At 39.6% G+C, this 25140-nt stretch overlaps 1 protein-coding gene across 1 annotated transcript; it reads right to left on the bottom strand.

Annotated features, from left to right (window-relative positions):
• Window positions 1–394: 394 nt before the first annotated feature.
• Window positions 395–23237, bottom strand: dner (delta/notch-like EGF repeat containing). Its single transcript, XM_053234886.1, has 13 exons — window positions 22717–23237; window positions 13392–13685; window positions 13211–13305; window positions 12104–12267; window positions 11861–12009; window positions 11540–11693; window positions 11212–11325; window positions 10205–10435; window positions 6797–6919; window positions 6552–6665; window positions 6347–6478; window positions 3280–3526; window positions 395–2443 (listed from the first exon to the last, which is right to left on the bottom strand). The coding sequence occupies exons 1-13, from the start codon at window positions 22936–22938 to the stop codon at window positions 2332–2334; spliced, it is 2151 nt and encodes a 716-aa protein (XP_053090861.1). The 5' UTR covers window positions 22939–23237; the 3' UTR covers window positions 395–2331.
• Between the last annotated feature and the right edge of the window lie 1903 nt (window positions 23238–25140).

Here is a 25140-nt window from a genome sequence, read left to right as displayed (position 1 = left end):
ATTTTAAATTCTGATTAAATACACACTTGGTCTATCCTTGGTCTCTGGACATATTTTATTAAATAAAGTTTTCATGATGTGTAGTCATTGTTTTGACTTTTTACTGTATGTAAAGTATTTAAATAAAAGCTGCTATGAAAATGAAGATTATTATTATTATTATTATTATTATTATTATTATTATTATTATTATGTGTTGGGATTTCCCTCCAACTCATATAACTAACAAAATACTTTAAAGTAAAGTGGACTTCCAATGTCTAATAAAAAAAGTCATCACCCAATGATCTTCTATTGATCTGCTCCTTATGACCTAGAGCAGGAGTATGCATCCATCAGTTTCTGAAATATTCTTCCCTCCTTTCTGAACAAAGTGTAACAAAATCAAACAAAATTAAAGAAAAGTCACATTTAACCTTTTAATGAAGAAAAATCACATGTATGTAATACGACTTTTTTTTGTTGTTTTTAGCTTGATCACTAAGCCCTCACACTGCACAGTACTCACCATAGTTCAGTCTACAGAACATGCCAGTATTGACTCACAGATAACAAAACTACTGTTCTTAATTTTAGTTTTATGAAGGACAGAAAGGATAGAGTAAAACAAGACTTACATTCAATAAAAAAATGTTAAACATTATTAAAGCTAACCACATGTCAAAATATGCCATATTCACTACATAGTGAGATGCAGGAGTCATTTTTGTAAATGCAGTGGAAAATATGTAGCTCACAAAATCCCACAGTGCATTTCAGTAGGTTAGTGTTCCTTATTGGGACAGAATGTACTTTGCATAATGCAATTTGTAGGGAATAGGGAGTAAGGTATCATTTTGGAGACAACAGCTAAATCATAGCTACATCAATAGTTATAGTGGATGAATTTAGTAAAACAAACCAAGTGAATGATAGTGGTTAAAAGCAGTTATTTACGATACAATGGCACTTAACACTCTTCTACCACCAGGATGAGTGCACAAGACTCCGGCAAAGAGAACACTAGATAAACATTCAACAACATCTTACAAATAATTTAACTGTGAAACCACCGAGTCTAGCCATGCAGTGTTTAAGGCAGCCTAGAGCTTGTTTTTACTTATGCTTGCACAAAAGCTTTGTCCCAAAAGTTTGATAGAAGTGTTCTTATTAGAAGTAACCTTAATCAAGATACCTTAAAATGGCTAGTGCACTGTGTCACACAGAAGACTCATAGTACAGCAAGCCATTGTACCTGGTCTGATGTCAAAGACACTGAAAAATATATTTTAATCAATGAAAAATAGGTAGCTGTTTGCTAAGGGTAACTAGTTTGCAATGAAGTTAGCTAGTGTTACAACAATGGACTGTCACTGGTGTTCGTTATCTAAACATAAATAGCTAGTTAGCTAATATCTGTAAAATACTGAATATAGTTACCTCGCTGACAACTAAGTATAAATAGCTAAACAACAAGCTAGTTTAGTAGTTAGTAGTAGCTACCACCACTCTGTAAAATAAAATGTTATATAAAATAAGTGTTACATCAAGAAGCAGTGTACAGTGTAGTAACATAAACTACATAGCTAACTAGCCCACCACTATTATCACAACTTGCAAATTAAGGGTCCTTTCATAAGGATTATGTCAAGGGGGACCAGCACGCTCACTACACTGGCATAACTTTGTGCTATCATATGCTGTACGTAAATCGGCACACTCAGCTAAAGCCTGACGGGGACGTTATACACATGTGATCTTTAGCTATATGTTACAGACAAATACACTATTTAACTTTATGTTTATTTTGTTATATATTCTGAAACAGAACGTTACATGTGTAAAAATGACTCACTGCTAGCAGCTATTTCTCAGTGTTAACATAGTGCATTGTAGGTAATACAAACACTCCCTCCCACTGAATGGTTTCATTAGAACCTACTTTAGCATTTGGACAGAGCTTTAAACGTTCTAGTAAGAACACTAACTGTGTTTGGAACAAAGCCAAAATTACAGCCTACAATACCAGTGCTTTACTGAAGGAGACTACGTCGAAGTGTGCAAAACTAGGGACACTTATGCTCTTTGTAGTTCTTCTTTCTGCAATTAAACAAAGGCCTTTACTGATAAATACATCTATAAAACACAAATTTTAGCTGATTATGCATATCAGTGGTAAAATAGATCTATTCAATATCAAAGTTCATCTAAATATTATCTTTTATAGTTTAATTAAATTTTTTATTAAGTCCTTTATTAAGGTTATTTAATACTTAATGGTTGGCATCAGCTAATTGGAAAGGCTGGATTTGCGTGTGTGTGTGTGTGTGTGTGTGTGTGTGCGCATGTGCTTTACAGATCTTTAGTTTTGATGAGTGTGACAAGCGGTTTGTCATCTGGACTGAAGTCTTCGTAGTTGATGGGTGTGGCATCGTACATGGCTGGGCGAGATTTCTTCCCAAACCTGAACAAAATAAAAAAACATCAAAATATATTACACCACATACAACCTGTCCTACTCGCTGTGTTTGTTTTTCACTCTCTCTCCCTCAATCTCTCTCTCTCTCTCTCTCTCTCACTCTCTCTGTTTCTCTGTCTCTCATTTCTTCACACTTTGTGCCTGTCTCTTTACCTGTATCTCTATCTCTTTCTAACTCTAAATTTCTCTCTCCCTCCCTCTGATGCACTCATTCTTTGTAACTGTCTGTTGGTATCACTCTCTCTTTGTCCCAATTTCTCTCTCTCTCTCTCTCTCTCTCACACACACACACACACGCACACACACTTTATCACACTTTGTGTCTGTCTCTTTACCTGTATTTGTATCTCTTTCTAACTCTAAATTTCTTTCTCACTCCCTCGGACACACTCATTCTTTGTACCTGTCTATTGGTATCACTCTCTCTTTGTCCCAATCTCTCTCTCTCTCTCTCTCTCACACACGCACACACACACTTCATCACACTTTGTGTCTGTCTCTTTACCTGTATCTGTATCTCTTTCTAACTCTAAATTTCTCTGATGCATTTGTTCTTTGTACCTGTCTGATGGTATCCCTCTCTCTTTTATCCCTCTTTTATTTCTTTTTTAGTCTGCATCTCTTTATCTCTGTCACTATCTGTCCATCTGTCTGTTGATCTTTCTCTCTGTCTGTTTATCTGTATTGACTTTGTGTAGAGTGTAGTTCACATTCTACATGAAGATATATAAATGTTATAATGTACTTTGTGATAGATGAATTCTGAGATGAGAGTATAAGTGTGTGAAGAGATAAGTATATGTGATTAGTGTATGATGTACCGGGCATGGCGTATGGAGGCAATGGCGTTGCTGAAGTCACTGTCGATGCTGCGGCAGTTATAAAACTCCTGATAGGCATGACGAGACGAGGCCTGATACTCGATACGGCTGATGCGGCAGATTCCAACAATGAGGATGATGAGCATGAGGACGAAGGCTACACACAGCGCACCAATAATGATGTAGAGAGAGTGACGTGGCATGCTAGGGAGGGAATCGACTGTACGAGATGCCTTCCACTGCAGATCTGGTGATAAGTATAAAACAAATAATTAAAGCAATATAATAACTACAATTTCAGCTGGAGATCTGAAAGCACAAATAATATATTTATAACAGTGTTTTTTTCTCTTCAAAATCCGATAAAATATAGAAATACAGACTCTTTGAACATTCTTGTATTTATAACATTAAAAACAAAAGGGAGTCAAACCAGTTATAACCAAAAACAACCCAGTTGAGTCCTCTCAGATCCAGAACAGGGCAGAATCCACCATCCTAAACAAAAAAATAGCTTGTGCTGAATAGCAGGGTCTAATTTTTTGTCTCTGTCCAAGAGCAAATAAACTTCTTCTCAGAAAGGTGCATTTTTTGGGGTTTGGGCCAACGGCAGAACTGGAGTTTGTACACCCAGGATTATCAGAATCCACTGATCTGATGTAGTTGTTGGCTATGAAGCGCCACGCCCGCAGCCCCTGCCATTCACTGGTGGGCTCTGTGGGATTCTTTTTAGGTGGGATGCCACATATTATGGCCCAACCCAAGGAGTGGACCATGGTGTCTGGACATTTGTTAAGGCCCTGGTTATGCTTATGATTCTAATGAGACCTGTGAACCTTCAGAGGACATTGGAGTATTGGTTTGACCCATTGTAACCTGTTGGTGCCATGTGTCTTTGTGCGATTCCAAAGGCTGAACCTCTCTAGGGCTTCTTTGGCTGCAGGCCCAAAGAGTAGCCTTGGTACACAGGGCAGACTTTTTTTGTGGGGTTGCTTTGCATGCTTCTAGTAGTGTGGACTGTGCCAGGCACACTTGATGCAACATGTAAATCACACTGATGGACAGCTTTCCCATCGCTTGGGCCAAGTGCCCTGCTGTCAGAAGTGTGGTGGAACGACTGGCCTCTACCATCTGGGACAGCCACTCTAATGCTAGGTGGAAAATTGCCAAAGAATTGCAAATGCTAGCCAGCAGAGGGTTGTGAAAAACCTTCGAGGTGTTTTTGTTTGTTTGTTTGTTTAAGAGCGGGTCACTGAACAACAATGACAACACTCTAAGCTATCTTGGCCACCATGGAGTGTAAGCTAACAGGCTAAGCTAGCAACTAGAGCTTGAAGAGAAGTCACAGGCTTAAAGGGGTCTGACAGAATTAAAAGGATACACTCAGTTGTGGTGAAGAGAAAGAACAGGAATAAAAACAGGAGTCTATCACAGCTTTGGAGAACAGAAAAATTGTAGCTCCAACTGTATATACAAGCTGTACAGGATAGCTCCAAACTCCACAGTCCAGCATGTGCACACGTTAAAGAAAAGGAAAGAAATAACGTGGTGTTAAGGTATTTATAGCAAATACTATATCACTGTCACTTTGTTCTTGGATAAAACGCTAAAAATAAATAAATAAATAAATAAACATAAAATAAAAATTATTTGTGATCTGCAGAAACTTTTCATCTCAAAAAGATGGACACTGTTTTTCAACAACACTTGCTACTACCACTAGGTGTCAGCAATCTCCCAAACACCTGCTTCACCAGAACAAGCAGCAACAGCACCACATCAGCATCACATAGAAGAACATCACTTCACTTTAATGTGATTGTAGTCACAGGTCCTTCTGAGAACAGTGGGTTTTAGGCAAAAAATGTCTACTGTCGTAAATTTATCACTAATGCTATGTTAGATTTTTCAAATTCAAATGTGAAGTCATGGTATTTTTGTCCAGAATTTCAAAATATGGCTTCATGAAAAATATAAATAATCATACTGATATCCATATTTATTCATAATACCTTTTATTACATGATATACAAAGATATTTGTAATGTTAATAAAATAAAAGATGTGATATGGATGAAAAGTAGAGCTTCTAAGCTTTAAAAGATACCGGGGCTATATATATGCAACCTATATTTCTCAAGATATTCTGTTATTTAAAAAATATGATTTTGGATTTTAAAAAGTTAAACCAAATTTTCACATAGGATTCTTTCATTTCAGAAAATACATAACTGTACTCCTATGTATTAAAAAATGTACATGGTATACTTTACCATTTAACTGCTGCTTAGAAGATTTCCTTTTTGAAGTGTTTAAATGTGATAGTGTGCCCACCCTTTTCATTTTCTGTCTACAGTACACCATTCACCATATATTTTATTGCTTTATGTTGAATGTCTCATTTTTAAAAATCTCACTTTTCAAAATCTACAAACATACATGCTTTTGAGGCTGAGTTGAAGAATTTTGCTGAGAGAGTTTTGTAGATTTTACTCATGCATAAAACTAAATATTATAGTGGTTATCAATCATATTTTTGAAGGAATCACTTTTGCTTTACTATATTAAGGGTTACTTTGCATCTTGCATCATACAAGAATACAAGCAATCATTCTGTAACACAACTTTGAATTTCAGCTATGATATGTTTGTGGTGTGCAACCCCAAGAATTGGTGTGCCCTGTCTGGCCACTCCACTTTAAATTTTCTGGAGGCGCCATTGGCTGGCCCACATGAGACCACTTTAGCCTTGCAGTGAGTCACACACTGAGCATTGAGACATGCACCTTCCTTTCCCTTTACTCACCAGGGTCTACACTTTGCTTTCAATTTGTTTGGCTCTCTTTTAACAGCCACCCTCACTGACACTGTTCTGCACACTCAAGTCCTCGCCACCTAAACACTATGCATTTTTAGCCATTTCGGTTTCATAAGTTCAGCTGTTAATTAATTCCACTGTTAACCCATATTAGATAAATCTATATAAGAGAGCTGCTAATTACACACACATTCGATCAGTAGCAGATGATTCACATTAAAGATTATTCAAGTTAAAGGTTTAACTTACGGATCTCACAGGCCCCGCCCACCCAGCCAGGTGGGCAGTGACAGATGAAGCCATCTGACTGGTCAATGCAGGTGCCACCATGATGACATGGGCTGCTCTCACACTCATTAATGTCAATCTCACAGTTCTCACCTTAGGAAAGAGCAAAAGGGGGTTAAGTCTCTCCCACGCACTCACACAAACACACACATATGAATGTACTCACCTGTGTATCCAGGTGCACACACACAGGTTGCATTGCTCCGCCTTCTTTCACACTGACCTCCATTCTGACACTGCAGTTTCGCACATGGATCTTTATAAATCTCACAGTGTCTCCCTACAAAACACACACATCACAAGACATCACAACACAAACATGATACAGACTGCAAGTACATTATTGTAAGGCACACACACACACACAGTCGACACAAAATGCAATACTGTAAAGCAGACATAAACGTGTACCTGTGTACTGCGGCGTACATACACATTCATAGGCATTGATCAGATCCCGGCACGTAGCAAAATTTAGACATGGAGCAGAGAGACACTCGTTATACTCCTCCTCACAGTACAACCCATGATATCCTGAGAGAAAAACAGAGAGAAGGAGACCACACAATGGCAGTCTTACTCTTACTTACAGTCTTACAGATTTGTATTTCCTTTTTGCAGTGTTTTCATACAAACATTACATTATTGCCAAAAAGGAATAGTGCCGGGTAACCAGAGAATTAATTTTTGTATTTCTGTGCACAAGCAAGCACATACATCACTACATTTCTACTCACACACACACCTCAGCTATGTATGTATGTATGTATGTATGTATACACACACACACCATCAGAAGGTACCAAGGGAACATTTGCATATTACAGGTATGCTACTTCTAGCCCTCCATACTAGACACCTCTCCAACCTTGGCTGTGACTTGATATCCTGTCCATGAAAACCACAAACATGAGTGGAGACAAGACACCCCCTTGACAGTGACTGACTCTCACCTTGAACAAATTTGGTTTAACTCCAAGTATAAGGACACAACTCTCACTGTGCTCACACAAAGACCGGACTGCACAAATTAGCAACCTAAATATCACGTGCACCTGCAGTACCTTTTAAAAGAAATAATGAGGCACATGATCATAGGTCTTCTCCAACTCCACAAAATATGTAGACTGAATTAGCATACTCACGTGAACCCCCACAATGCTGTGCAAGAGTAAAGAGCTGGTCCACTGTTCCATACCATGGGTGAAACCCATATTCTTCATCCAGAATTCAATGTACAACAATTGTATGAAGGCTCCTCTCCAGAAACCTGGCAGACTTTTCCTGGGATGCTGAGGAGTGTGATTCCCATATAATTGGACAACACCGTCTGGTCTCCTTTTTTAAAATTAGGTACCATCATCCCAGGTTGGAAGTCCAATGGCACTTTCCCAAAACTCAAAACAACACTGAACAGGAGTGTTAACCACACAACCCCATCTTTGTCAAGTGCCTTCTCCAGCCAAATCTCATCCACCCCTGCCTTGACATGTTGAACTGCCATAGTAAGCCACAGCCACTGTGGTGGACCCCAAAACACCAGATATTTCTACACTCCCTCTTGAAGGGAATGCATGTCCCCTGGGAAAAGGAGTTCCTCACTGTGCCCCTTCCACTGCCCTGCTATATACCCAGTAGAGGTCAACATTCTCATGCACTTGCTTAGCAGAACTTGTGCCTCGTCAAGCACCGAACAGTTTGCCAGAATGTCTTTGGGGCCACTTGAAAATCTATTTCCACCCGAAAGCCTATTTTCCATGGCCTCTCCAAACTCCCATGCTCAAGCTTTTGCTTCTACAATTTCATTTGCCACAGCCCTCTCATATACCTCTCAGCTGAAAATGGACAGCCCTTAGAATGCCTCCTTCTTCAACTTGACAGCTTCCCTTACAACTAGTGTCCACAAGCACATACTAGACGTACTTTCATGACAGGCATCAACAGCATTCTGGCCACAGCTTCTGCTATGATTGGACTTGAACATAGTCCTTTCAGAATCAATGTCACCAACCTCACTTGGTAATAAGGAGAAATCCTTTTGGAGGGAAGAGTTGAATTTTACTGTGAAAGAAGCTTCTGCTAGACACTCCAAATCAACACAGAAGGCTGTCCTGGTTTTAAAAGATAAATCTGGCCAGCACATTGTGTGACAATTCCAACTTAGCACCAAGTGGTGATCAGTTGATAGCTCTGCCCTTCTCTTTACCTGACTATCCAAAACATATGGCCTGGTGGTCACATGCTCTGCTAATGCAATCAGACAAAGTACTAAGTACACGTATGAACAACCTTGTGTTCAAACAAAGAGTTTGGCCAAATAACTTTGTCAGGAATATGGAGTTTGGCCTCAGAGTGACATGTTTGAATACCTGGTCCGCAGATACTTTGTGCTGACTAATGCACTATGTGCTAATGCATGCAATTTGCTGATTTGTTTGGCCGTAGTAATGGCAAGTTGGCTAAATAATGCAGCCAAGAGTTTGAAGAGAGCTTGTTTTCAGCTGTTTATGTTTTTCACTGCCCATTTGCTCATTGCAGCCTGGCAGAACAAACAGCTCACTATTCTACCCTGAAAAACAGGAGGCTGGCGGGAAGGTACAACAAAGTACAAGTCAATAAAGTCAAAACAAGCTATGAAATTCTGGGCTTATTAAGCTTATGGTTATGAGATAAGTTACTATGTGTCTTCAGCGCGCATTCTGCCCTTCTGCCTCATATGCCTGTTCAAACAATACAGTCAACCATGGCGATAAACAGTAATAAATCAGATACTAGAATTACCATCACCTAAGGTGTGTTAGTGCACTACAATTACAAGATTACACTTAATAGCAAAAAAAGTTTAGGGTCCAGGAAATATTTACGAGTGCTGTGGTATGAGGTACCGACTTTGCCATTGGAACTAGGCAAGAAAAAAGGCAAACTGGAATACTACACTAATTCTGAAGGTAACTGCCCTGGCAATCAGGAACAAATGGAAGTAGAAATTCCCTTTGACATCATCCATACAAAAGGACCTTTACAGACAAAGTCAAGGTGTTGAGCTAGCTGTTTGGCTTATGTAAGTAAGGTTTAGCTACTGCGGTGAAGCCTGTTCATGTATCCCCCACTTTTCAAACTTATTTATTATAACTTATTTTTATTAACCATTTTATTTCATAGACTAAGAATAGCTGACCACCAACCGAGTTAAATATTTAGCTTTTAAATGTTTGGCATTGGCAGCACCTAGGTGTAACATTAGATAGATAGCTATATTTAATTCTTAGCTAGCTATTCTTAGCTAGCTATTTAGTACTTCAGTGACAACTCATGATGCAACACCAGTTAATCACTTGCTATATTGTCACCTTGTCTCCATAGCAAGTGTCTCATCACTTGCAGCAGCATTGATTGTTTCCCTGTTATCATGATCCTACAGCCCCTGGGTTTATTTCATGACCCCTACTTTTCAGCACAAAGCCATGAGGCATACAAGACGATCCATGCAGTATGACTGAGAACCTTTATCATATATTAACTAGCATATAGTACATATCTAATTGGATTTAACCAGAATTTGACATTACCTTTGGCAAGGTGTGCTGTGCTAGGCAATAATGTTATAAGCAATATATTTATAAGCAATAAACTTATAAGTTCCATTAACACACAGTTTATAGTCAGCAGTATTCACATGTCATCGTTTAGTGAGATAATGATCATCATTTCAACTGGTGTCATCTCAAATTTCAATTTTATCCACATTTAACTTGTGACAAAATTGATAGCAGTCCAACTTCTGATACAGCAGTTTAATCTTGTGTGTGTGTGTCTCACCTGGCACGCACAGGCACCTATAGCTTGTGCCAACATTGCGACATACACCATGTGCACACGGGTTGAGTGAGCAGAAATCGACGAGCTGAGTGCAGGTGTGTCCGGTGAAACCAGGAGGACAGGTGCAGCTGAAGCCCTGTCCACCGGCCTGCAGATAACATGTCCCATTATTGTGACATGGACCAGAAGCACATGGGTCAACTCTTACCTCACAGACATTTCCTTTATAACCTGCAGGATGTGTGTGTGAGAGAGAAAAAGAGAGAGAGAGAGAGAGAGAGAGAAAGAGAGAGCTTCAGTAAAACTGTAAATTGGGATTTTTGCATTATTGCTGAGGCTATGGCTTCTCTGGGGAAAGGAGTAGGACGAGAAGATTAAAATAAGCAACTAGGTGGCACAGTTAGGGAGTACAGGAGACAGAAAGGGAGCATAAATCAGGACGGAGTCAATATGGGCTGCTCATGCTCCGTGGGAATTAAAATAGGTATTAAAAAGAAGATAATTTTAGAAAGGTCTCACTAGTGTTTTATAGCTGAGTCAGTGTTTTAAAGTAACCAAGACCATCCTGAGTAGTGTTGGGATGAATGAGTTACTTTTCCTGAATCAAACAAAGTCCTTTCAAACCAGTTTAAGTAAAGATAACTCTGATAGTAACAGTTGTGAATGTGAATCATTCCAGCTATTTCCACCATCTTAGAGCTTTGCCGTTTCTATAGTTACTGGTGGTTCAGGTGGTCCAGATGGTCAGCAGAGTGAAATAGGTACTTTTTTTTACAGTAGTAAGGGCTAGTAGGTGAAAAACAGTGCTGTTGTCAAATAAAACAGCAAATGTAGAACACTTTTCAACCAATCAGACTGTAGGCAGGTCATATAATTGCTAATATGCCACACAATTTGTACATGGGAATGAACTGATTTGAGTCAATTTCTGAGCTAGAGAGTTTTTCGGGAAGTGTGAACTGGCCATTTCAAGAAGCACATTTGTATATACAAGCTGGATTGTGTACCCTCTGCACAGGTGCACTGTGGGCCGTTCAGGGTGTTTGTGCATGTTGCTCCATTTTTGCAGGGTTCTGAGGCACAGTGATTTACCCGAGACTGACAATTCTGGCCTTCAAACCCTGTAACACACACACACACACAGGCAGGAAAGAGCCAATAAACATTCTGTTTATCATAGACCAGTTACAACCAGGCTTCTAATCTTACTAGAATTAGCTCTTTCTCTTGATTCATTTGCCTCTTTAAGTATCTTCTTCTCAGTCACTCTCCCTTTGCAGTGCAGTAACGTTTCCAGTAAATATTCCACTAACGTTATCTTTCTAAAAAACACACCTGGTGCACAGGTACAAGTGTAGTCATGCCCATCATGTCTCTGTGTGAGGTCACTGCAGGTCCCATTGTTTTCACATGGGTTTGTGTAGCATGCGTCAAATTCCTCACAAAAGATTCCAGAGTATCCAACATCACACCGGCAATAAAATGTGCTCTGCAACACACACATACACACCGTATATTCCAAACCATATACTACAAAAATAATTATCAATATAGTATACCAAGTGTGGTAATTTACAGTGCCATACTATTTCATCGTACTACTTAGTACAGTAGTATGCAGTTTGGGATGTAGTCAGCATCTTTGTGAACTCTTACCACAGAAGACTGTGTGATGCACTTCCCTCTCCCAGTGCATTGTGGGTCACTGAAGCTGCTGCCTGGCTCCATGCAGCTAGCAGACTTTACAGTGAACTGTAATCTGAGAGTGACCTCCAGACCAGAAGGGGCTCCAATGCGCAGCACAGCTACACACACACACACACACACAAAATACTGAGAATGCCTACTGCACTTACACACAGTAATGAATGCTAAAGCAGTACTGTTAGACTCTCTTACTGATGAAGTAGTTGTGACCGAGTGGCAGTAACTGATCAGAGATTACGAGGCCATTGGAGTCCTGCTGGAACCATACGACCATGCCATCAGATACTGAACACCGGTCAAACCCGAGAGCTCCAACACGCCACAATGCTGCAGCTCCACTAATGTTCAGTACCAACCTACACACAGACACATAACACTGTTCACGGACCTGTAATAATTCAGCTCTCTGCCTTTTATTTCCTTTACTTCTTCTGTGTCTCTTTCTTTTTTTCTCTATTTACATCTGTAATCAAGAGGCTAATTTTTAATTATACTTGACATAATATGCACCATCTTGCCAAAAGTATGTGGACACCTGACCAGCAGACACATATGGGCTTGTTGAACATCCCAATCAAAAACCATGGGCATTAATATGGAGTTGGTCCCCCTTTGCTGCTATAATAACCTCCGCTCTTCTGGGAAGGGTTTCCACTAGATTTTTGCATGTAGCTGTGGGGATTTCTGCCCATTCGGCCACAAGAGCATTAGCACTGATGCTAGAAGAGAAGGTCTGGTGTGGAGTCTGCATACCAATTCATTCCAGTGGGGTCAGGGCAGGGCTCTCAGGAGTTTTTCCACACCAGCCTGGGAAAACCATGTCTTCGTGGACATTGCTTTGTGCACAGGGGAATTGACATGCTGGAACAGGTTTGGGCTAGACCACTTAATTCAAGTGAAGTTAAATGTTAATGCTATAGGATAAAAATGACATGCTAGACCATTGTGTCCTTCCAATTTTGTGGCAACAGTTTGGGGAAGAACTACTTATGTGTGGTGGTCAGGCGTCCTTTTGGCCATATAGTGTATCACGGTACCACGCTTGAATTCACTGAGCTCCTGAGAGCGACCCATTCTTTCACAAATGTTTGTAGAAGCAGTCTGCATGCCTAGGTGCTTGATTTTATACACCTGTGGCCATGGAAGTTATTGGAACACCTGAATTCAATGATTTGGAGGGGTGTCCCAAAACTTTTGGCAATACAGTGTATGATTTTTATTATTAAATCCATTATATGACACTTAGACAGAGTCTGTGTGCAGCTGTTTTTATTAGTTGGCACAGCAGCGGTAACTTACTTTACTGCAGTTCCTTCTGCAATCTCCATAGAAACCGTCATCATTCCAGCCGGCTCAGTGCCTGCGATGCTCACACACTCTGATCCATCAGTGATCTGTAACACACATAAACACACTTGGAATTTGTTAAACAAAAATGATTAGTTGATGATGTATATGTCTGCTAGATACAAGCACACACCTGGAGCTCCTCCCACTGGACCTCCACCACTCTCTGTCCAGGCTTTGATTGCCATGGTTGCAAAGTGGGTGGGGCCTCAGTGTCACTCAGCTCTGTGATTGGTTGAGACGGTTGAGTAGTGGTAGCTGGAGTAGCTGCCAGGTCCCAGCTGGACTCAACAAGGTCAAAGGCTGAAGGTGGCTGCTCACACTTGACTCCTCCATACCCGTCGCTGCACACACACACAAACTCTGCACCTTCACGTGTGCAGTTACCATGGAGACAGGGGTCACTGGCGCAGGGGTCGGCATAGAACTACAAAGAAAATTCAATAGAGAAGGGAGAAACAGATTAGACGCACAAAACATGATCTTTCCGGCTTACTAAAGGAGGGTCAGTCTGTAGAACACTGAACATGTCCCATATATGAACTTCCTTCTTTCCATATATGGACCCAAACATGACCACAATTCCCTCTATGGCTTTTAAGCATGGCTGATCAGAGCCACTGTCAATTTCATACAAGAACTCAAACACATGCCCTTTTGTGTACCGTGATCTGCACACAGACCCTATTGATTTACTGTGTTAATTAAGCGTGCAGTTGAACAGCAGTTCTAACACACAATCTTTTTTTTTAATTACTTGATAATTGTTCATATTTGTCATGCGTCATCACCTACAATTCTCATCTCTTCCAATCTTTCTCTTTTAGAATAAAATGGCTGGGACCCCTATGAAGGGGCAGTAACAACAATGAAGGCCACTACAAACAGGCCATGAGTGTGAGAGACTCACATTCAAATGGATCAAATGCTTCAGTATTTTAATATCCATTATGTAACTTATACGGCTCAACATCAATCTGTCTCGCTTCTGTTGCCCTTTAGTTCTCCCCATGGAAAAGTATGATAGGTACATTTTACATGAGCATAACAATACAGCTTCTAGAAGACAAGGATGACAGTTTACATTTTGTTTAAATAGTTTTAAAGGTGTCAGTAGTATTATGAAAAAGTAAGTAGTTTCTCCATTTGTTTGAATGGAAAATTTAAATTGTCTGTAATGTTTATTTCATATGTATTTTAAAATGTTTGTCTTTTTTCAACAAAATGTAATTTAAATGTATTTAAAGTCCTAAGTTTTATGTTTCTGCTTTTCAGACATGTTTATATTTTGAATTTCTTTACCACCTTTATGCCTCTATACTAATATAAGATAATGCCAAACTAATAAACCACTCAATAAACCACTTAATAATTTGCTAATATGATGCATCATTATGTTAATAAGACAAAATGAGCTTGACGTGTACACATGTATGTAATGTGACATATTGTATACTTTTACTTTTTGCTTTTTTTTACTTTTTTATTAAACTTGTGAATGGTCATTGGTTGTCTAGCAGCTAAGGATCCCGCGCTCTAACTGCCATGGCCTGGGTTCGATTCCTTGGCAGAGAACCGACCCCAGCCACTGGGAGTGTACTCTCAGTGCCGCTCCCAAGCCCAGATAAAATGGGAGGGTTGCAGGGCATTCGGCGTAAAAACTGTGCCAAATGGAACATGTAGACCAATGATCTGCTGTGGCGACCCCTAATGGGGGCAGCCGAAAGAACAGCAACAACATGTTAGAATTGTGAATGTGTATTGGGGACTGGTGAGAACTGGAAAAAGACCATGATTTGTTTTCCCTAATCTTCAACTGTTCAGTTTAGGTGAGCCTGTGCCCATGATAGCCTCAGATTCCTGTTCTTGGCTGACAGGAGTGGAAACCAATGTGGTCTTCTGCTATTGTAGCCCATCCACCCCAAGATCCGATGTTTTGTGCATGCTGAGATGCTTTTCTGCTCACCACAGTTGTAAAGATTGATTCTATGAGTTACTCTATCCTTCCTGTCAGCTTGAACCAATCTGGCCATTTTCCTCTGACCTCTCTTATCAACAAGATGTTTCCACCCACAGAACTGTCTCTCACTCAGTGTTTTTTGTTTTTCACACCATTCTGTGCAAACTCTAGAGACTGCTGTGTGTGAAAATCCCAGGAGATCAGCAGTTTCTGAAATACTCAAACCAGCCATCTGGTACCAACAACCATGCCACGGTTAAAATCACAGAGATCATACTTTTTCTTCATTCCGATGTTTGATGTGAACATCAGTTGAAGCCCATGACCTGTATCTGCATGATTTTATGCATTGTGCTACTGCCAGATGATTGGCTGATTAGATAACTGCATGAATGTGTAGGTGTACAGGTGTTACTAACACAGTGGACAGTGAGTGTATATGATATAAAATTTTGGCATAATTATCTTCTGTAAAATTAGCCGATTGAAGCAAAAATAACATGTTTATCTTATTTATTTACAGAGATTGGAATCTGTGAAGATTTGTGGTTGTGTTTCAGCAGGTAGTGCGTGTGTGTGTGTGTGTGTGTGTGTGTGTGTGCTTAATTTGATGATCAACACAAATATAGCATGTCATTATTTACAGTAATGTAGTTTGCAGTGTGCATTTAGTTAAAGAGCAATGAATTAGTAAGTGTGTGTGGTGTGTGTGTAGGGGAACAGAAGAAACATTACGTCCTCTCTGAAAGTAGCAGAAACATTGTCTCAGCCATGATAAACCATCACCATCTGTGTGTGCGTGTGTGTCTGATGTAAAAGAGGGTGCCAGAGAGACATGTCATACAGACAGGTCATGCAGTTGCTAAGAAACAGCCACTCCAGGAGAAGTGGAGGCTGAAGGAACAGATGAAGAGATACAGACACACACTTACACATGGCACGTCCATCCCTAGCACACACACCCTACTGAATCACAAACAAATTTTCATTGATCACTATGTCTGTACACAGGTGAAAGAAACTCTGTGGTCAAGTCAGACATTCAGAGGAACACACACACACACACACACACACAAACACTCACACATAAACATATCAGACCCTGATGTCCACATGGAGGAGAGAAAGAAATAAGAAAGAGTGTAGTATAAGAGGAGGATGTGAGGAACTGACAGCTCTACTGCCTTTTTTAGATCCACATCAGTAATGCGCATTGCTATGGCAACACCTCTGGACAGTGACACACACACACACACACACACACACACAGAATAGAATAGAATACTGCTAGAATACTGTAATGTTGTGGTCAGGATTGGGTAATCATTGCATTGCTAACTACAGAGAGAGTACAAGGCTCCATCAGAGCCAAAAAGATGTTTTGTACAATTTTCTTTTTTAAACAAAATATTGTAAATTAAGTAGTATATCTCTCATCTTAACTTAAGGGAACAAAAGAACTACAGACAAACTGAGAGCTGTGTATGAATTTTCTCATATACAGATGTTCTATGGGCTAAACATAAGTCAATCTAAGAATAGTTAAACCAGAAAAGAACTTTATGTATACCACAGTGTGGCTGAATGCTTGAATCGGATTGGTCAGAAGGTGTGCTTTATTTTCTGTAATGTTCTAGTGCATTATTGTTTCTATAGTATCAGCTCATACACATGGACTTGTACAGCAGACATGTTAAATGCTTTGTAACAGACACCGTGCTGTCTTCACGACAGAGGAGTTTATGCATTCCCGTTTCTGGGTAAAATGACAAGCTTTGCTTTTTGAAAGAGAGAGAGAGAGAGAGAGAGAGAGGTTGGTGAGGGAATGACTGTTTATCACAGATATAACATAAGTGATAACAGGAACTAGCTTGTCTCTCGGACATTCCCCAACATTAAATCTAACTATAAACCGGTAAAATCACAAACTGTTGTTCATTAATATTTATACGTTAATAAACATTGTAATTGTTGGCAAGTCATTATGGTATAAGGGAAGAACATAATCCAGACTGTGTGGTTAACGGAGTGCATTATGCTGATTTCAACTTGCCTTGTAAGTGGTAATTTGCAGATTGTAATGATGTCATTTTCCACCTCGGCATGTTTGACTTGTGAAGTTGGGAAAAAATAAATTTGATGCCACAATTTTCATCTGTTGTTAGCAACAAGCTAGCCAGCTAACTGTGATGAGCGATGTATACTTTCCTCCTCAAGCAACAAACTATATATATATACAGTACTGTGCAAAAGTCTTAGGCACATGCAAAGAAATGCTGTAGAGCAATGATGCCTTCAAAAATAATGAAACTAAATGTTTCTACATTTAAAAAATACTATAAAGAGCAGTAAACAGCAATAAATGAAATAAAGTGAATATTTGGTGTGACGATTCTTCGCTTTTTTTAAAAAAAAATCGTAGTCTCAGGTACAATTTGTGCAGTTTTATAAGGAAATGAGCTGTAAGTGTTACTGAGCATCTTGCAGAAGCAGCCACAGTTCTTCTGGAGACTTTGACTGTCACACTTGCTTCTTGTTTTTGCAGCAAAACCCAGCAGCCTTCATTATGTTTTTTGGTCTGAAAAGTGTCTCTTATGTAATATGCTGCTTTCTTTACTGACATACAAACATTTTTCTGTAACGTTTAATTTTGTGCTGGAAAACTAATGTCTGGAAATCTAAAATGCTTTTGTACTGAATCAATAATGTAGAAGTCATAAAATAAAAATCTATAGCAAAGTTTGTACTAAAAAAAAGGATGCCTAAGACTTTTGCACAGTACTGTATGTCTATATGTTGATTGATCTAAAGCAAATACTTGTATATACAGTATAACTTGTTTAAAGGTATTAAGTGTATGTTGTATATTTCTGATGCTGCACACACAGTCATGACATCACTCCCTAAACTGGGAAGGAACGTCATTGAAAAGACTACCTCAAGTTGATGAGTTGGAAAGTTGAGGGGGAGATTTTTTTTATTTTTACTGATCGGAGTTGGGGCATTACACGTTGCATCCTCGAGTTGGATGCAGCAGTATTTTTGTATAACTGCACATTCTGTTGTGTGTCAATACTTAGATAATACTAAAATCATTCTAAACAGTCTCGATCAGTTTGCTGTTCTCCGTTTTGCACTGAAGCCATGAGGTAAGGATCACTAATAAGTAGTAGTATGTAGCATTGTACAAATAGGACACTTAAAATATCACACTACTGAACACTTAAACCATGTCGAGTAGGTGTGCAGTTTGCAGCAGTAAGCCTTCCGTTCTTGTTAGCTACATTACACTTGTCAGTCCAGTGCCAACTAACTAAAGAAGCAAACTTCACACACTGAACGTTTTGAACAATCAACTATGTTTGTGGTGAGAGGAACAGAATGGGCAGGACTTAGTGTTGCTAATATAGACGTGGTTAACAGGGAAAGTGACAATAAGATAACAACAAGCAAAACATAAGGAAATTATGCAAAGAAAGACAATAGGCAAATGGATACAAGAAGATGACAGGGAGAATGGCACAAAGCAAAAGGGTTAAGGACACAACAAGATATGTAGGTCACAACAAAATGACTCGGGAAATTACACAACAACTTGAAGAGTGACATAACAGGATGACAGAAAGAAATTGAAACTGAGTTAAGGACACAAGGAGACACAAGAAGACTATAAGATGAAGTACACACAACCAGGAGAACATCACAACACAACTTGGTTAAAGACAACACAAAACGATACAAAAATACAATGGCAATATACAATATACAGCACATAAATCAGTTAACGTACAATTCAGGGTAATTTTGAGAGCTCAGGGGAAGAGGGGAACAGAGTAAAGGACAAAAGAGAAGATAAAAACAGAAGATTAAGAGAGGAAAAGAGGAAAAGATAGAGGGAAGAAGGTCAAACAAGAGGAGAGGAGGAAGATCAAAGAGGACAGCAAAGGCAGTTTATGTGGCTTAGTGAATAGGGTAATTCGTGGTTTGGGACACGTCCACAGTGGACTGCTGACAGTGACGTTTCCGCAATGACGTAAAGCAACTCTGTGCCTGTTTTACTGTACTACAGAGTGTCCTTGCTGAGGTGAGACAGTGCATTTGACGTTACACTCTTCATAGAGCGTGCACACACACATGCACACACACACACACACACACACACACACATACACACACACTCAGCCAAACCTCAGCAGGGGTTAAAAATTATAGCAACATGCACTGATTATTAACAATTCAGGTCATTAGAATGTAGCACTCCTGCAGAGAGAGAGAGACAGAGAGAGAGAGAGAGAGAGAGAGAGAGAGAAGAGGAGAGCACTGCACTGGCTCTGAAAGGTTCTGAAAGGCTGAAGTGTGTGTGTGTGTGTGTGTGTGTGTGCAGGCTATAATAAGAACACTAAAGGGTTACGGGACTAATACAAAATCTCAGTGGGAAACACTGTGACATCACCATGACTACACGACTTTCTTCTAACCAATCCCTGTACACTGATGACTACAGAGCCAATCAGTGAACCCACACAAGTGTGCGTCAGGTCTGAGGTTAAAACTGGGGGAGGGGTGTGACGTCTGGGTGACGTTAGAGAATGAGACAGAGCGAGAGAGTAAAGCAGACAGATCTGAAGGAAAAGAGAAGGACACATCAATAAAAAAACTCATCTGCTTTACCCTTCATTATTCAACTTTATGACTATCATAAAGTTTATTTTAGAATTAATCCCAGAGTGACTCAACATATTAAACACATAATGTGACCATTTGTGTGCATGTTTGAGCTCATGTTTTGTGGTAGCCTGTTAAGTGCACTTCAAATAGCCTGTAATGTTCAGTCAATTAAAGATTGCACACTTCACTCTGCAAAGGTGATTTCTGCCAAAGCACTAAGCTTATTAATAATGAAGGAAAGTCACGGACGACAGTTAGCATAATGCTGATGAGCTTCTATCAAAAGGGGAGACAGTTAACTCCACAGCCATGTCAGTCAAGACTCAGGGACATTACTTATATTGTATTGTCCACTCACTGTCCACTTTAATAGGAACACCCATAGAACTGCACATTTATGCAGGTATCTAATCAGCCAATCACGTGGAAGTAGCACAATGCATACAATCATGCAGATACAGGTCACGAGTTTCAGTTAATGTTCACATCAAACATCGGAATAAAGAAAAAGTGCCATCTCTGTTATTTTAACTGTGGCATGGTTGTTGATGCCAGATGAGCTGGTTTTAGAATTTCAGAAACTGCCGATCTGGGATTTTAAGACATAACAGTCTCTAGAGTTTGCACAGAATGGTGTGACAAACAAAAGAACACTGAGTGAGAGACAGTTCTGTGCATGAAAATGCCTTGTTGATAAGAGAGGTCAGAGGAAAATGGCCAGACTGCTTCGAGCTGCCAGGAAGGATACAGTAACTCATATAATCACTCTTTACAACTGTGGTGAGCAGAAAAGCATCTCAGCACGCACAAAATATCAAAACTTGAGGTGGATGGGTTACAACAACAGAAGACCATATTGGGTTCCTCTCCTGTCAGCCAAGAACAGGAAACTGAAGCTATCATGGGCACAGGCTCACCTAAACTGAACAGTTGAAGATTAGGAAAAAAAAAAAAAACACCTGGTCTTTTTCCAGTCTTCAACAGTCCAGTTTCGGTGAGTCTGTGCCCATGATTTTATGCATTGTGCTGCTCCCAGATGATTGGCTGATTGGATAACTGCATAATTGTGCATGCGTACAGGTGTTCCTAATAAAGTTGACGGTCAGTGTATATTTATATATTATTTATTCCTATACACAAACTTAAAGTATGTGAACAAACATTTCTTTGTGCACCAGTACGTTAGCACATGCTTACATAGTTCCTGACTTTTAGTCATGCTAGTGTGACACAAGATAACGACTAAAAAAATATAATTAATCTAACACTGATGATGTATATACTGAGCAAAACTGTTATGACATCAACAAATATGACATTAAAACCATAAACAATACAAAAATCTTACGTAAGGGTACAGAACAAAAGGACTGGATATTAATCCCCAATGATAAAATAGATTTTTTTAAAAAAACAATTAATGAAATGAATCAATGAACTGTTTGTACTCAAATCATACTGACAGCAGGTTTCCAAGTTTGATTATACTTTTTTTGCCCACAATGAGACTTATTCTTGTCTTATGAGCTATTGGTTACTGAAAGCCAAGGTCATTGTAACTACACAGCAAGTAATTTAGTTTGTCTATATTTGGTTGTCCCACTAAGGATTTGACAGCACTGTCTAGTCTGAGACTGGGGTTGTGTATCTTATCCACAAAGGGCCAGTGTGGCACCTGATTCCCCTTGTATAATCCGTTCATCTTTGCCTTCAGTCATTATCAGGTGTGGCTCCTGCTTGGCTGGAATAAAAGCCTGCAGTCACACCAGCCCTTTGCAGATAAAACTGATGACCCCTGATGTAGGTTGACTTTAAAAATAATTTTTCCTGTGTTAAATGACGTCACGTGATCATTCATGCACACCATTCATTAGGAAAATTCACTCAGCAATCTATAGAAATTCAGCTGATCCATTCTGATTCACGTTTATCATGTCACCATTCGTTGAAATAGTTTCAGTAATACAGTATGACTTCATATTTAATAAACTTGTAACAGTAAATTTAAAACCTGTAAAGTTAATGCCTACAAAAACCATGCAAGCTGGATTTCAAAAAGCTTTACAGCATGTGATGTTGTTTCTCTGCTTTTCACTTAATGAATATGTGATTTGGGGTTTTTATATATAAAGGGCCAAAATACAGTGCTGTGTCAGAGCAAATCTGTTCATTTATAACCTGCAGAGTTTAAATATTGTTTCCTTCAATGTTTAATGGCATCAGTTATGCAATTATTTCTTGTAAATCACCCACTTACTAACGGTTTGTGTGATTCAGATTTAGAAATACGCAAATTATCGCTTTTATTATTTGGTAGAAAAATGGAGCCTTAATCTATTCTGAATATGTTACGCTTTTAAGTATTTTAAAAGAGAAAAATGACTGAGTATATAGTTTGCTTTTCATTGGCTGCATCTGTTATTTATCAGAAATGATTAATTAATAAAACCTTATTTTATTCATTTAATGAAACACTTTGTGCTATCTGACCTGTAGCCTTTTTGAAATAAAGGAAAAGAGGGGAAAAAAAGGAAAAAGTGTGGAAAAAGGAAAAGAGTAAAAAAATAAAAAAAAATCTATGCTAATTGAACAGACTTCTTCTCACAGCCACACTGTAAATGGGTCAATGGGTAAAAAAAACTCTCTCTCTCTCTCTCTCTCTCTCGCACACACACACACACACACACACACACACACACACACACACACACACGTCTTCCTCTCTGTTCTGTTGCCACAGCAACGCTCTCCTCTTCACATCTTACAGACAGCACATGAGCACACACACAAACACACACACACACACACACACACACACACACACACACACCTGGCAGTTGTGTCCGGTGAACTGTGCACTGCATGTGCAGATATACTTCAGCTCTTCTCCCTCTGCAGGTGTACACACTCCTCCATTTAGACACGGTTGTCCCTCACACGGATCCGTGGGGATTGTTGAGGTCACATCAGGGTCAGAGGTTACAGGAGTTGTGACCCCCCTCTCCGCAAGGAAGATGAGGAGAGGAAGAACGAGCGCGATGTGCTCCATCATACACCCGTTTACCACCGAGATCTTCTCTAATGTGTAGTGCAGAGCTCCACAGCTCTAATGTGTGTGAGACAGAGACAGCAAGAGAGAATGTGTGTGTAAGCGAGAGCAAGAGAGAGAGAGTGAGTGAGGGCGGGTGAGTGAGGGGAGGAGAGAGAGAGACAGACAGAATAGTGAAAGAGGCAGAATGAGACAGTCTGGGAGAAAGATGGAAAGAGAGAGTTAAAGAGATAGAGAAAGAGAAACAGAATGAGAAAGAGGGACACAGGAAAAGCAAAAGACAGCAAGAGAGACGGAGAGAAGTCTCTACTTCAGCAAGCGCAAGACCGAGTGATATACAGTATATGGGGGTGGAGACTGACGGGGAGATCAAGGATGCTGAATCACAGGCAGTATTGATAACACACACACACACACTCACACGCCCCTCATTTAGAGTGTTGTCACTCATAACCTGGCCTTGTGGTGCACACTCTCTTAGGGAATGTGTGTGCGCATGTGTGTAGATGGCTCACCAATGTCTTGATTATCATGGAGGTGGTTTCCATGGTGACCAGATGGTTCATATGTGTGTGCATGTTTATTTTCTATCTCTGAGAAAAACCATGCAGTAAAATTCCACTTACTGCTTCAGTCTTTATCTGTTGTTATGGAAAATATGGAAAAGAGGGCTGAGTTTGTTTCCTGCGCCTGTACACACACACACACACACACACACACACACGGCTGATGTAGGACTTTAATTGTACCAGCCTTCTGCTGTTTAAGCACTGCATTCAGTAAAGTGTATCTGTAATTGGCACACAGTCCAAAATCTTCTGAAACTTTTATTAATTGTAATGATTTCACAAGATGTACCATCAACACAACATTAACACTAGCAGACTAGCCTAGCTAGTTTGAATGTTAAACTAAACATTACATTAAGTGTAAAGTGAAATGTCACGAGCTCCAAAGTCTACATGAACAGGGCGAAAGCACTGAAGCAACTTACTTGCATTAGCTGTGGGTTTTAGAGCATTGGGTGTGGGATTTTTGGACAGTCTGCTTTTTTTCTTACTTTTTTCTAAATAAAAACTGTAGGGAAAGCAGTAGTCTCCTCTGATGTAATCCTTACAAACGGACTCTTGAGGATCATCTAAGCTTACCATAAGCAGGTTACCTAGATTATGTACGTAACGTTTAGCTACACAGCATGACGTAACACTTACCTATTTTATTAAATACTTTATTTGACAGAATAATATTGGCTAATTACCCAACGAGCGATTTTGTGGGAGCCTGAGAAGACATTTGTAACCTTCACATTTCTAACCATATAATAGTACAGACTTTTCTGACCTGATATTGATGTCAAGTTGTAGGATTTTAATGTCTGGTTACTCCCAAATAAATACATTGTGAAAAGGGAGAAAATTGCATTTAAAGATTTTTTTCCAGTAATCCATTAGGATCACTACTGTACCAACACTTTGCTATGCATGAACAAGCTGCACAATCATGACATACTTGTACATTATGAATTATACAATAAGGTTTATTGTATACAGAAAGTGATTGTGATTCAGTGGAGGTTATGCATCATTTACATGTGCAAATGAACAAAAAATGGTGAGGTGCATCTCTTGGACATTGAAGAAATGCTTCAGAAAGTTGTCCTGTGTGAATTGAACTTCATGCTATGTAGCTTACAACTCTGGTGCCCAATTTCCCAACATCCATCCATCCATTACCTGTGCCGCTTATCCTACACAGGGTTGGGGGGAGCCTGGAGCCTATCCCAGGGAACTCAGGGCACAAGGCAGGGGACACCCTGGATAGGGTACCAACCCATTGCAAGGCACAACTGCACACACACACTCACACAATACGGACAATTTGGAGATGCCAATAAGCCTACAACACATGTCTTTGGACTAGACCCCCAAAGCAAGGGGAGAACATGCAAACTCCATGCACACAGAGGCAGGAATCAAGCCCCCAACCCTGGAGATGCGAGGCAAACGTGCTAACCGCTAAGCCACCATGTCCCCCCTCCACCACCACAATTTCCCAACATGGAATACTATGATTACAACATACAGCAGGTTTGGAAGGTATTCAGATCACTTCACATTTTATTATTATAGATTTAATTTATAATGGATAAACTTTAATTCATCACAATGCAATAACCCATAATAACAAAGTAAAAACATGTTTGCA

The sequence above is a fragment of the Pangasianodon hypophthalmus genome, chromosome 6 (genome assembly GCF_027358585.1).
Source record: "Pangasianodon hypophthalmus isolate fPanHyp1 chromosome 6, fPanHyp1.pri, whole genome shotgun sequence".
Lineage (NCBI taxonomy): Eukaryota > Metazoa > Chordata > Actinopteri > Siluriformes > Pangasiidae > Pangasianodon > Pangasianodon hypophthalmus.
The sequence above is the reverse complement of the archived record's forward strand: the minus strand, read 5'-3'. Positions and strand labels throughout refer to the sequence as shown.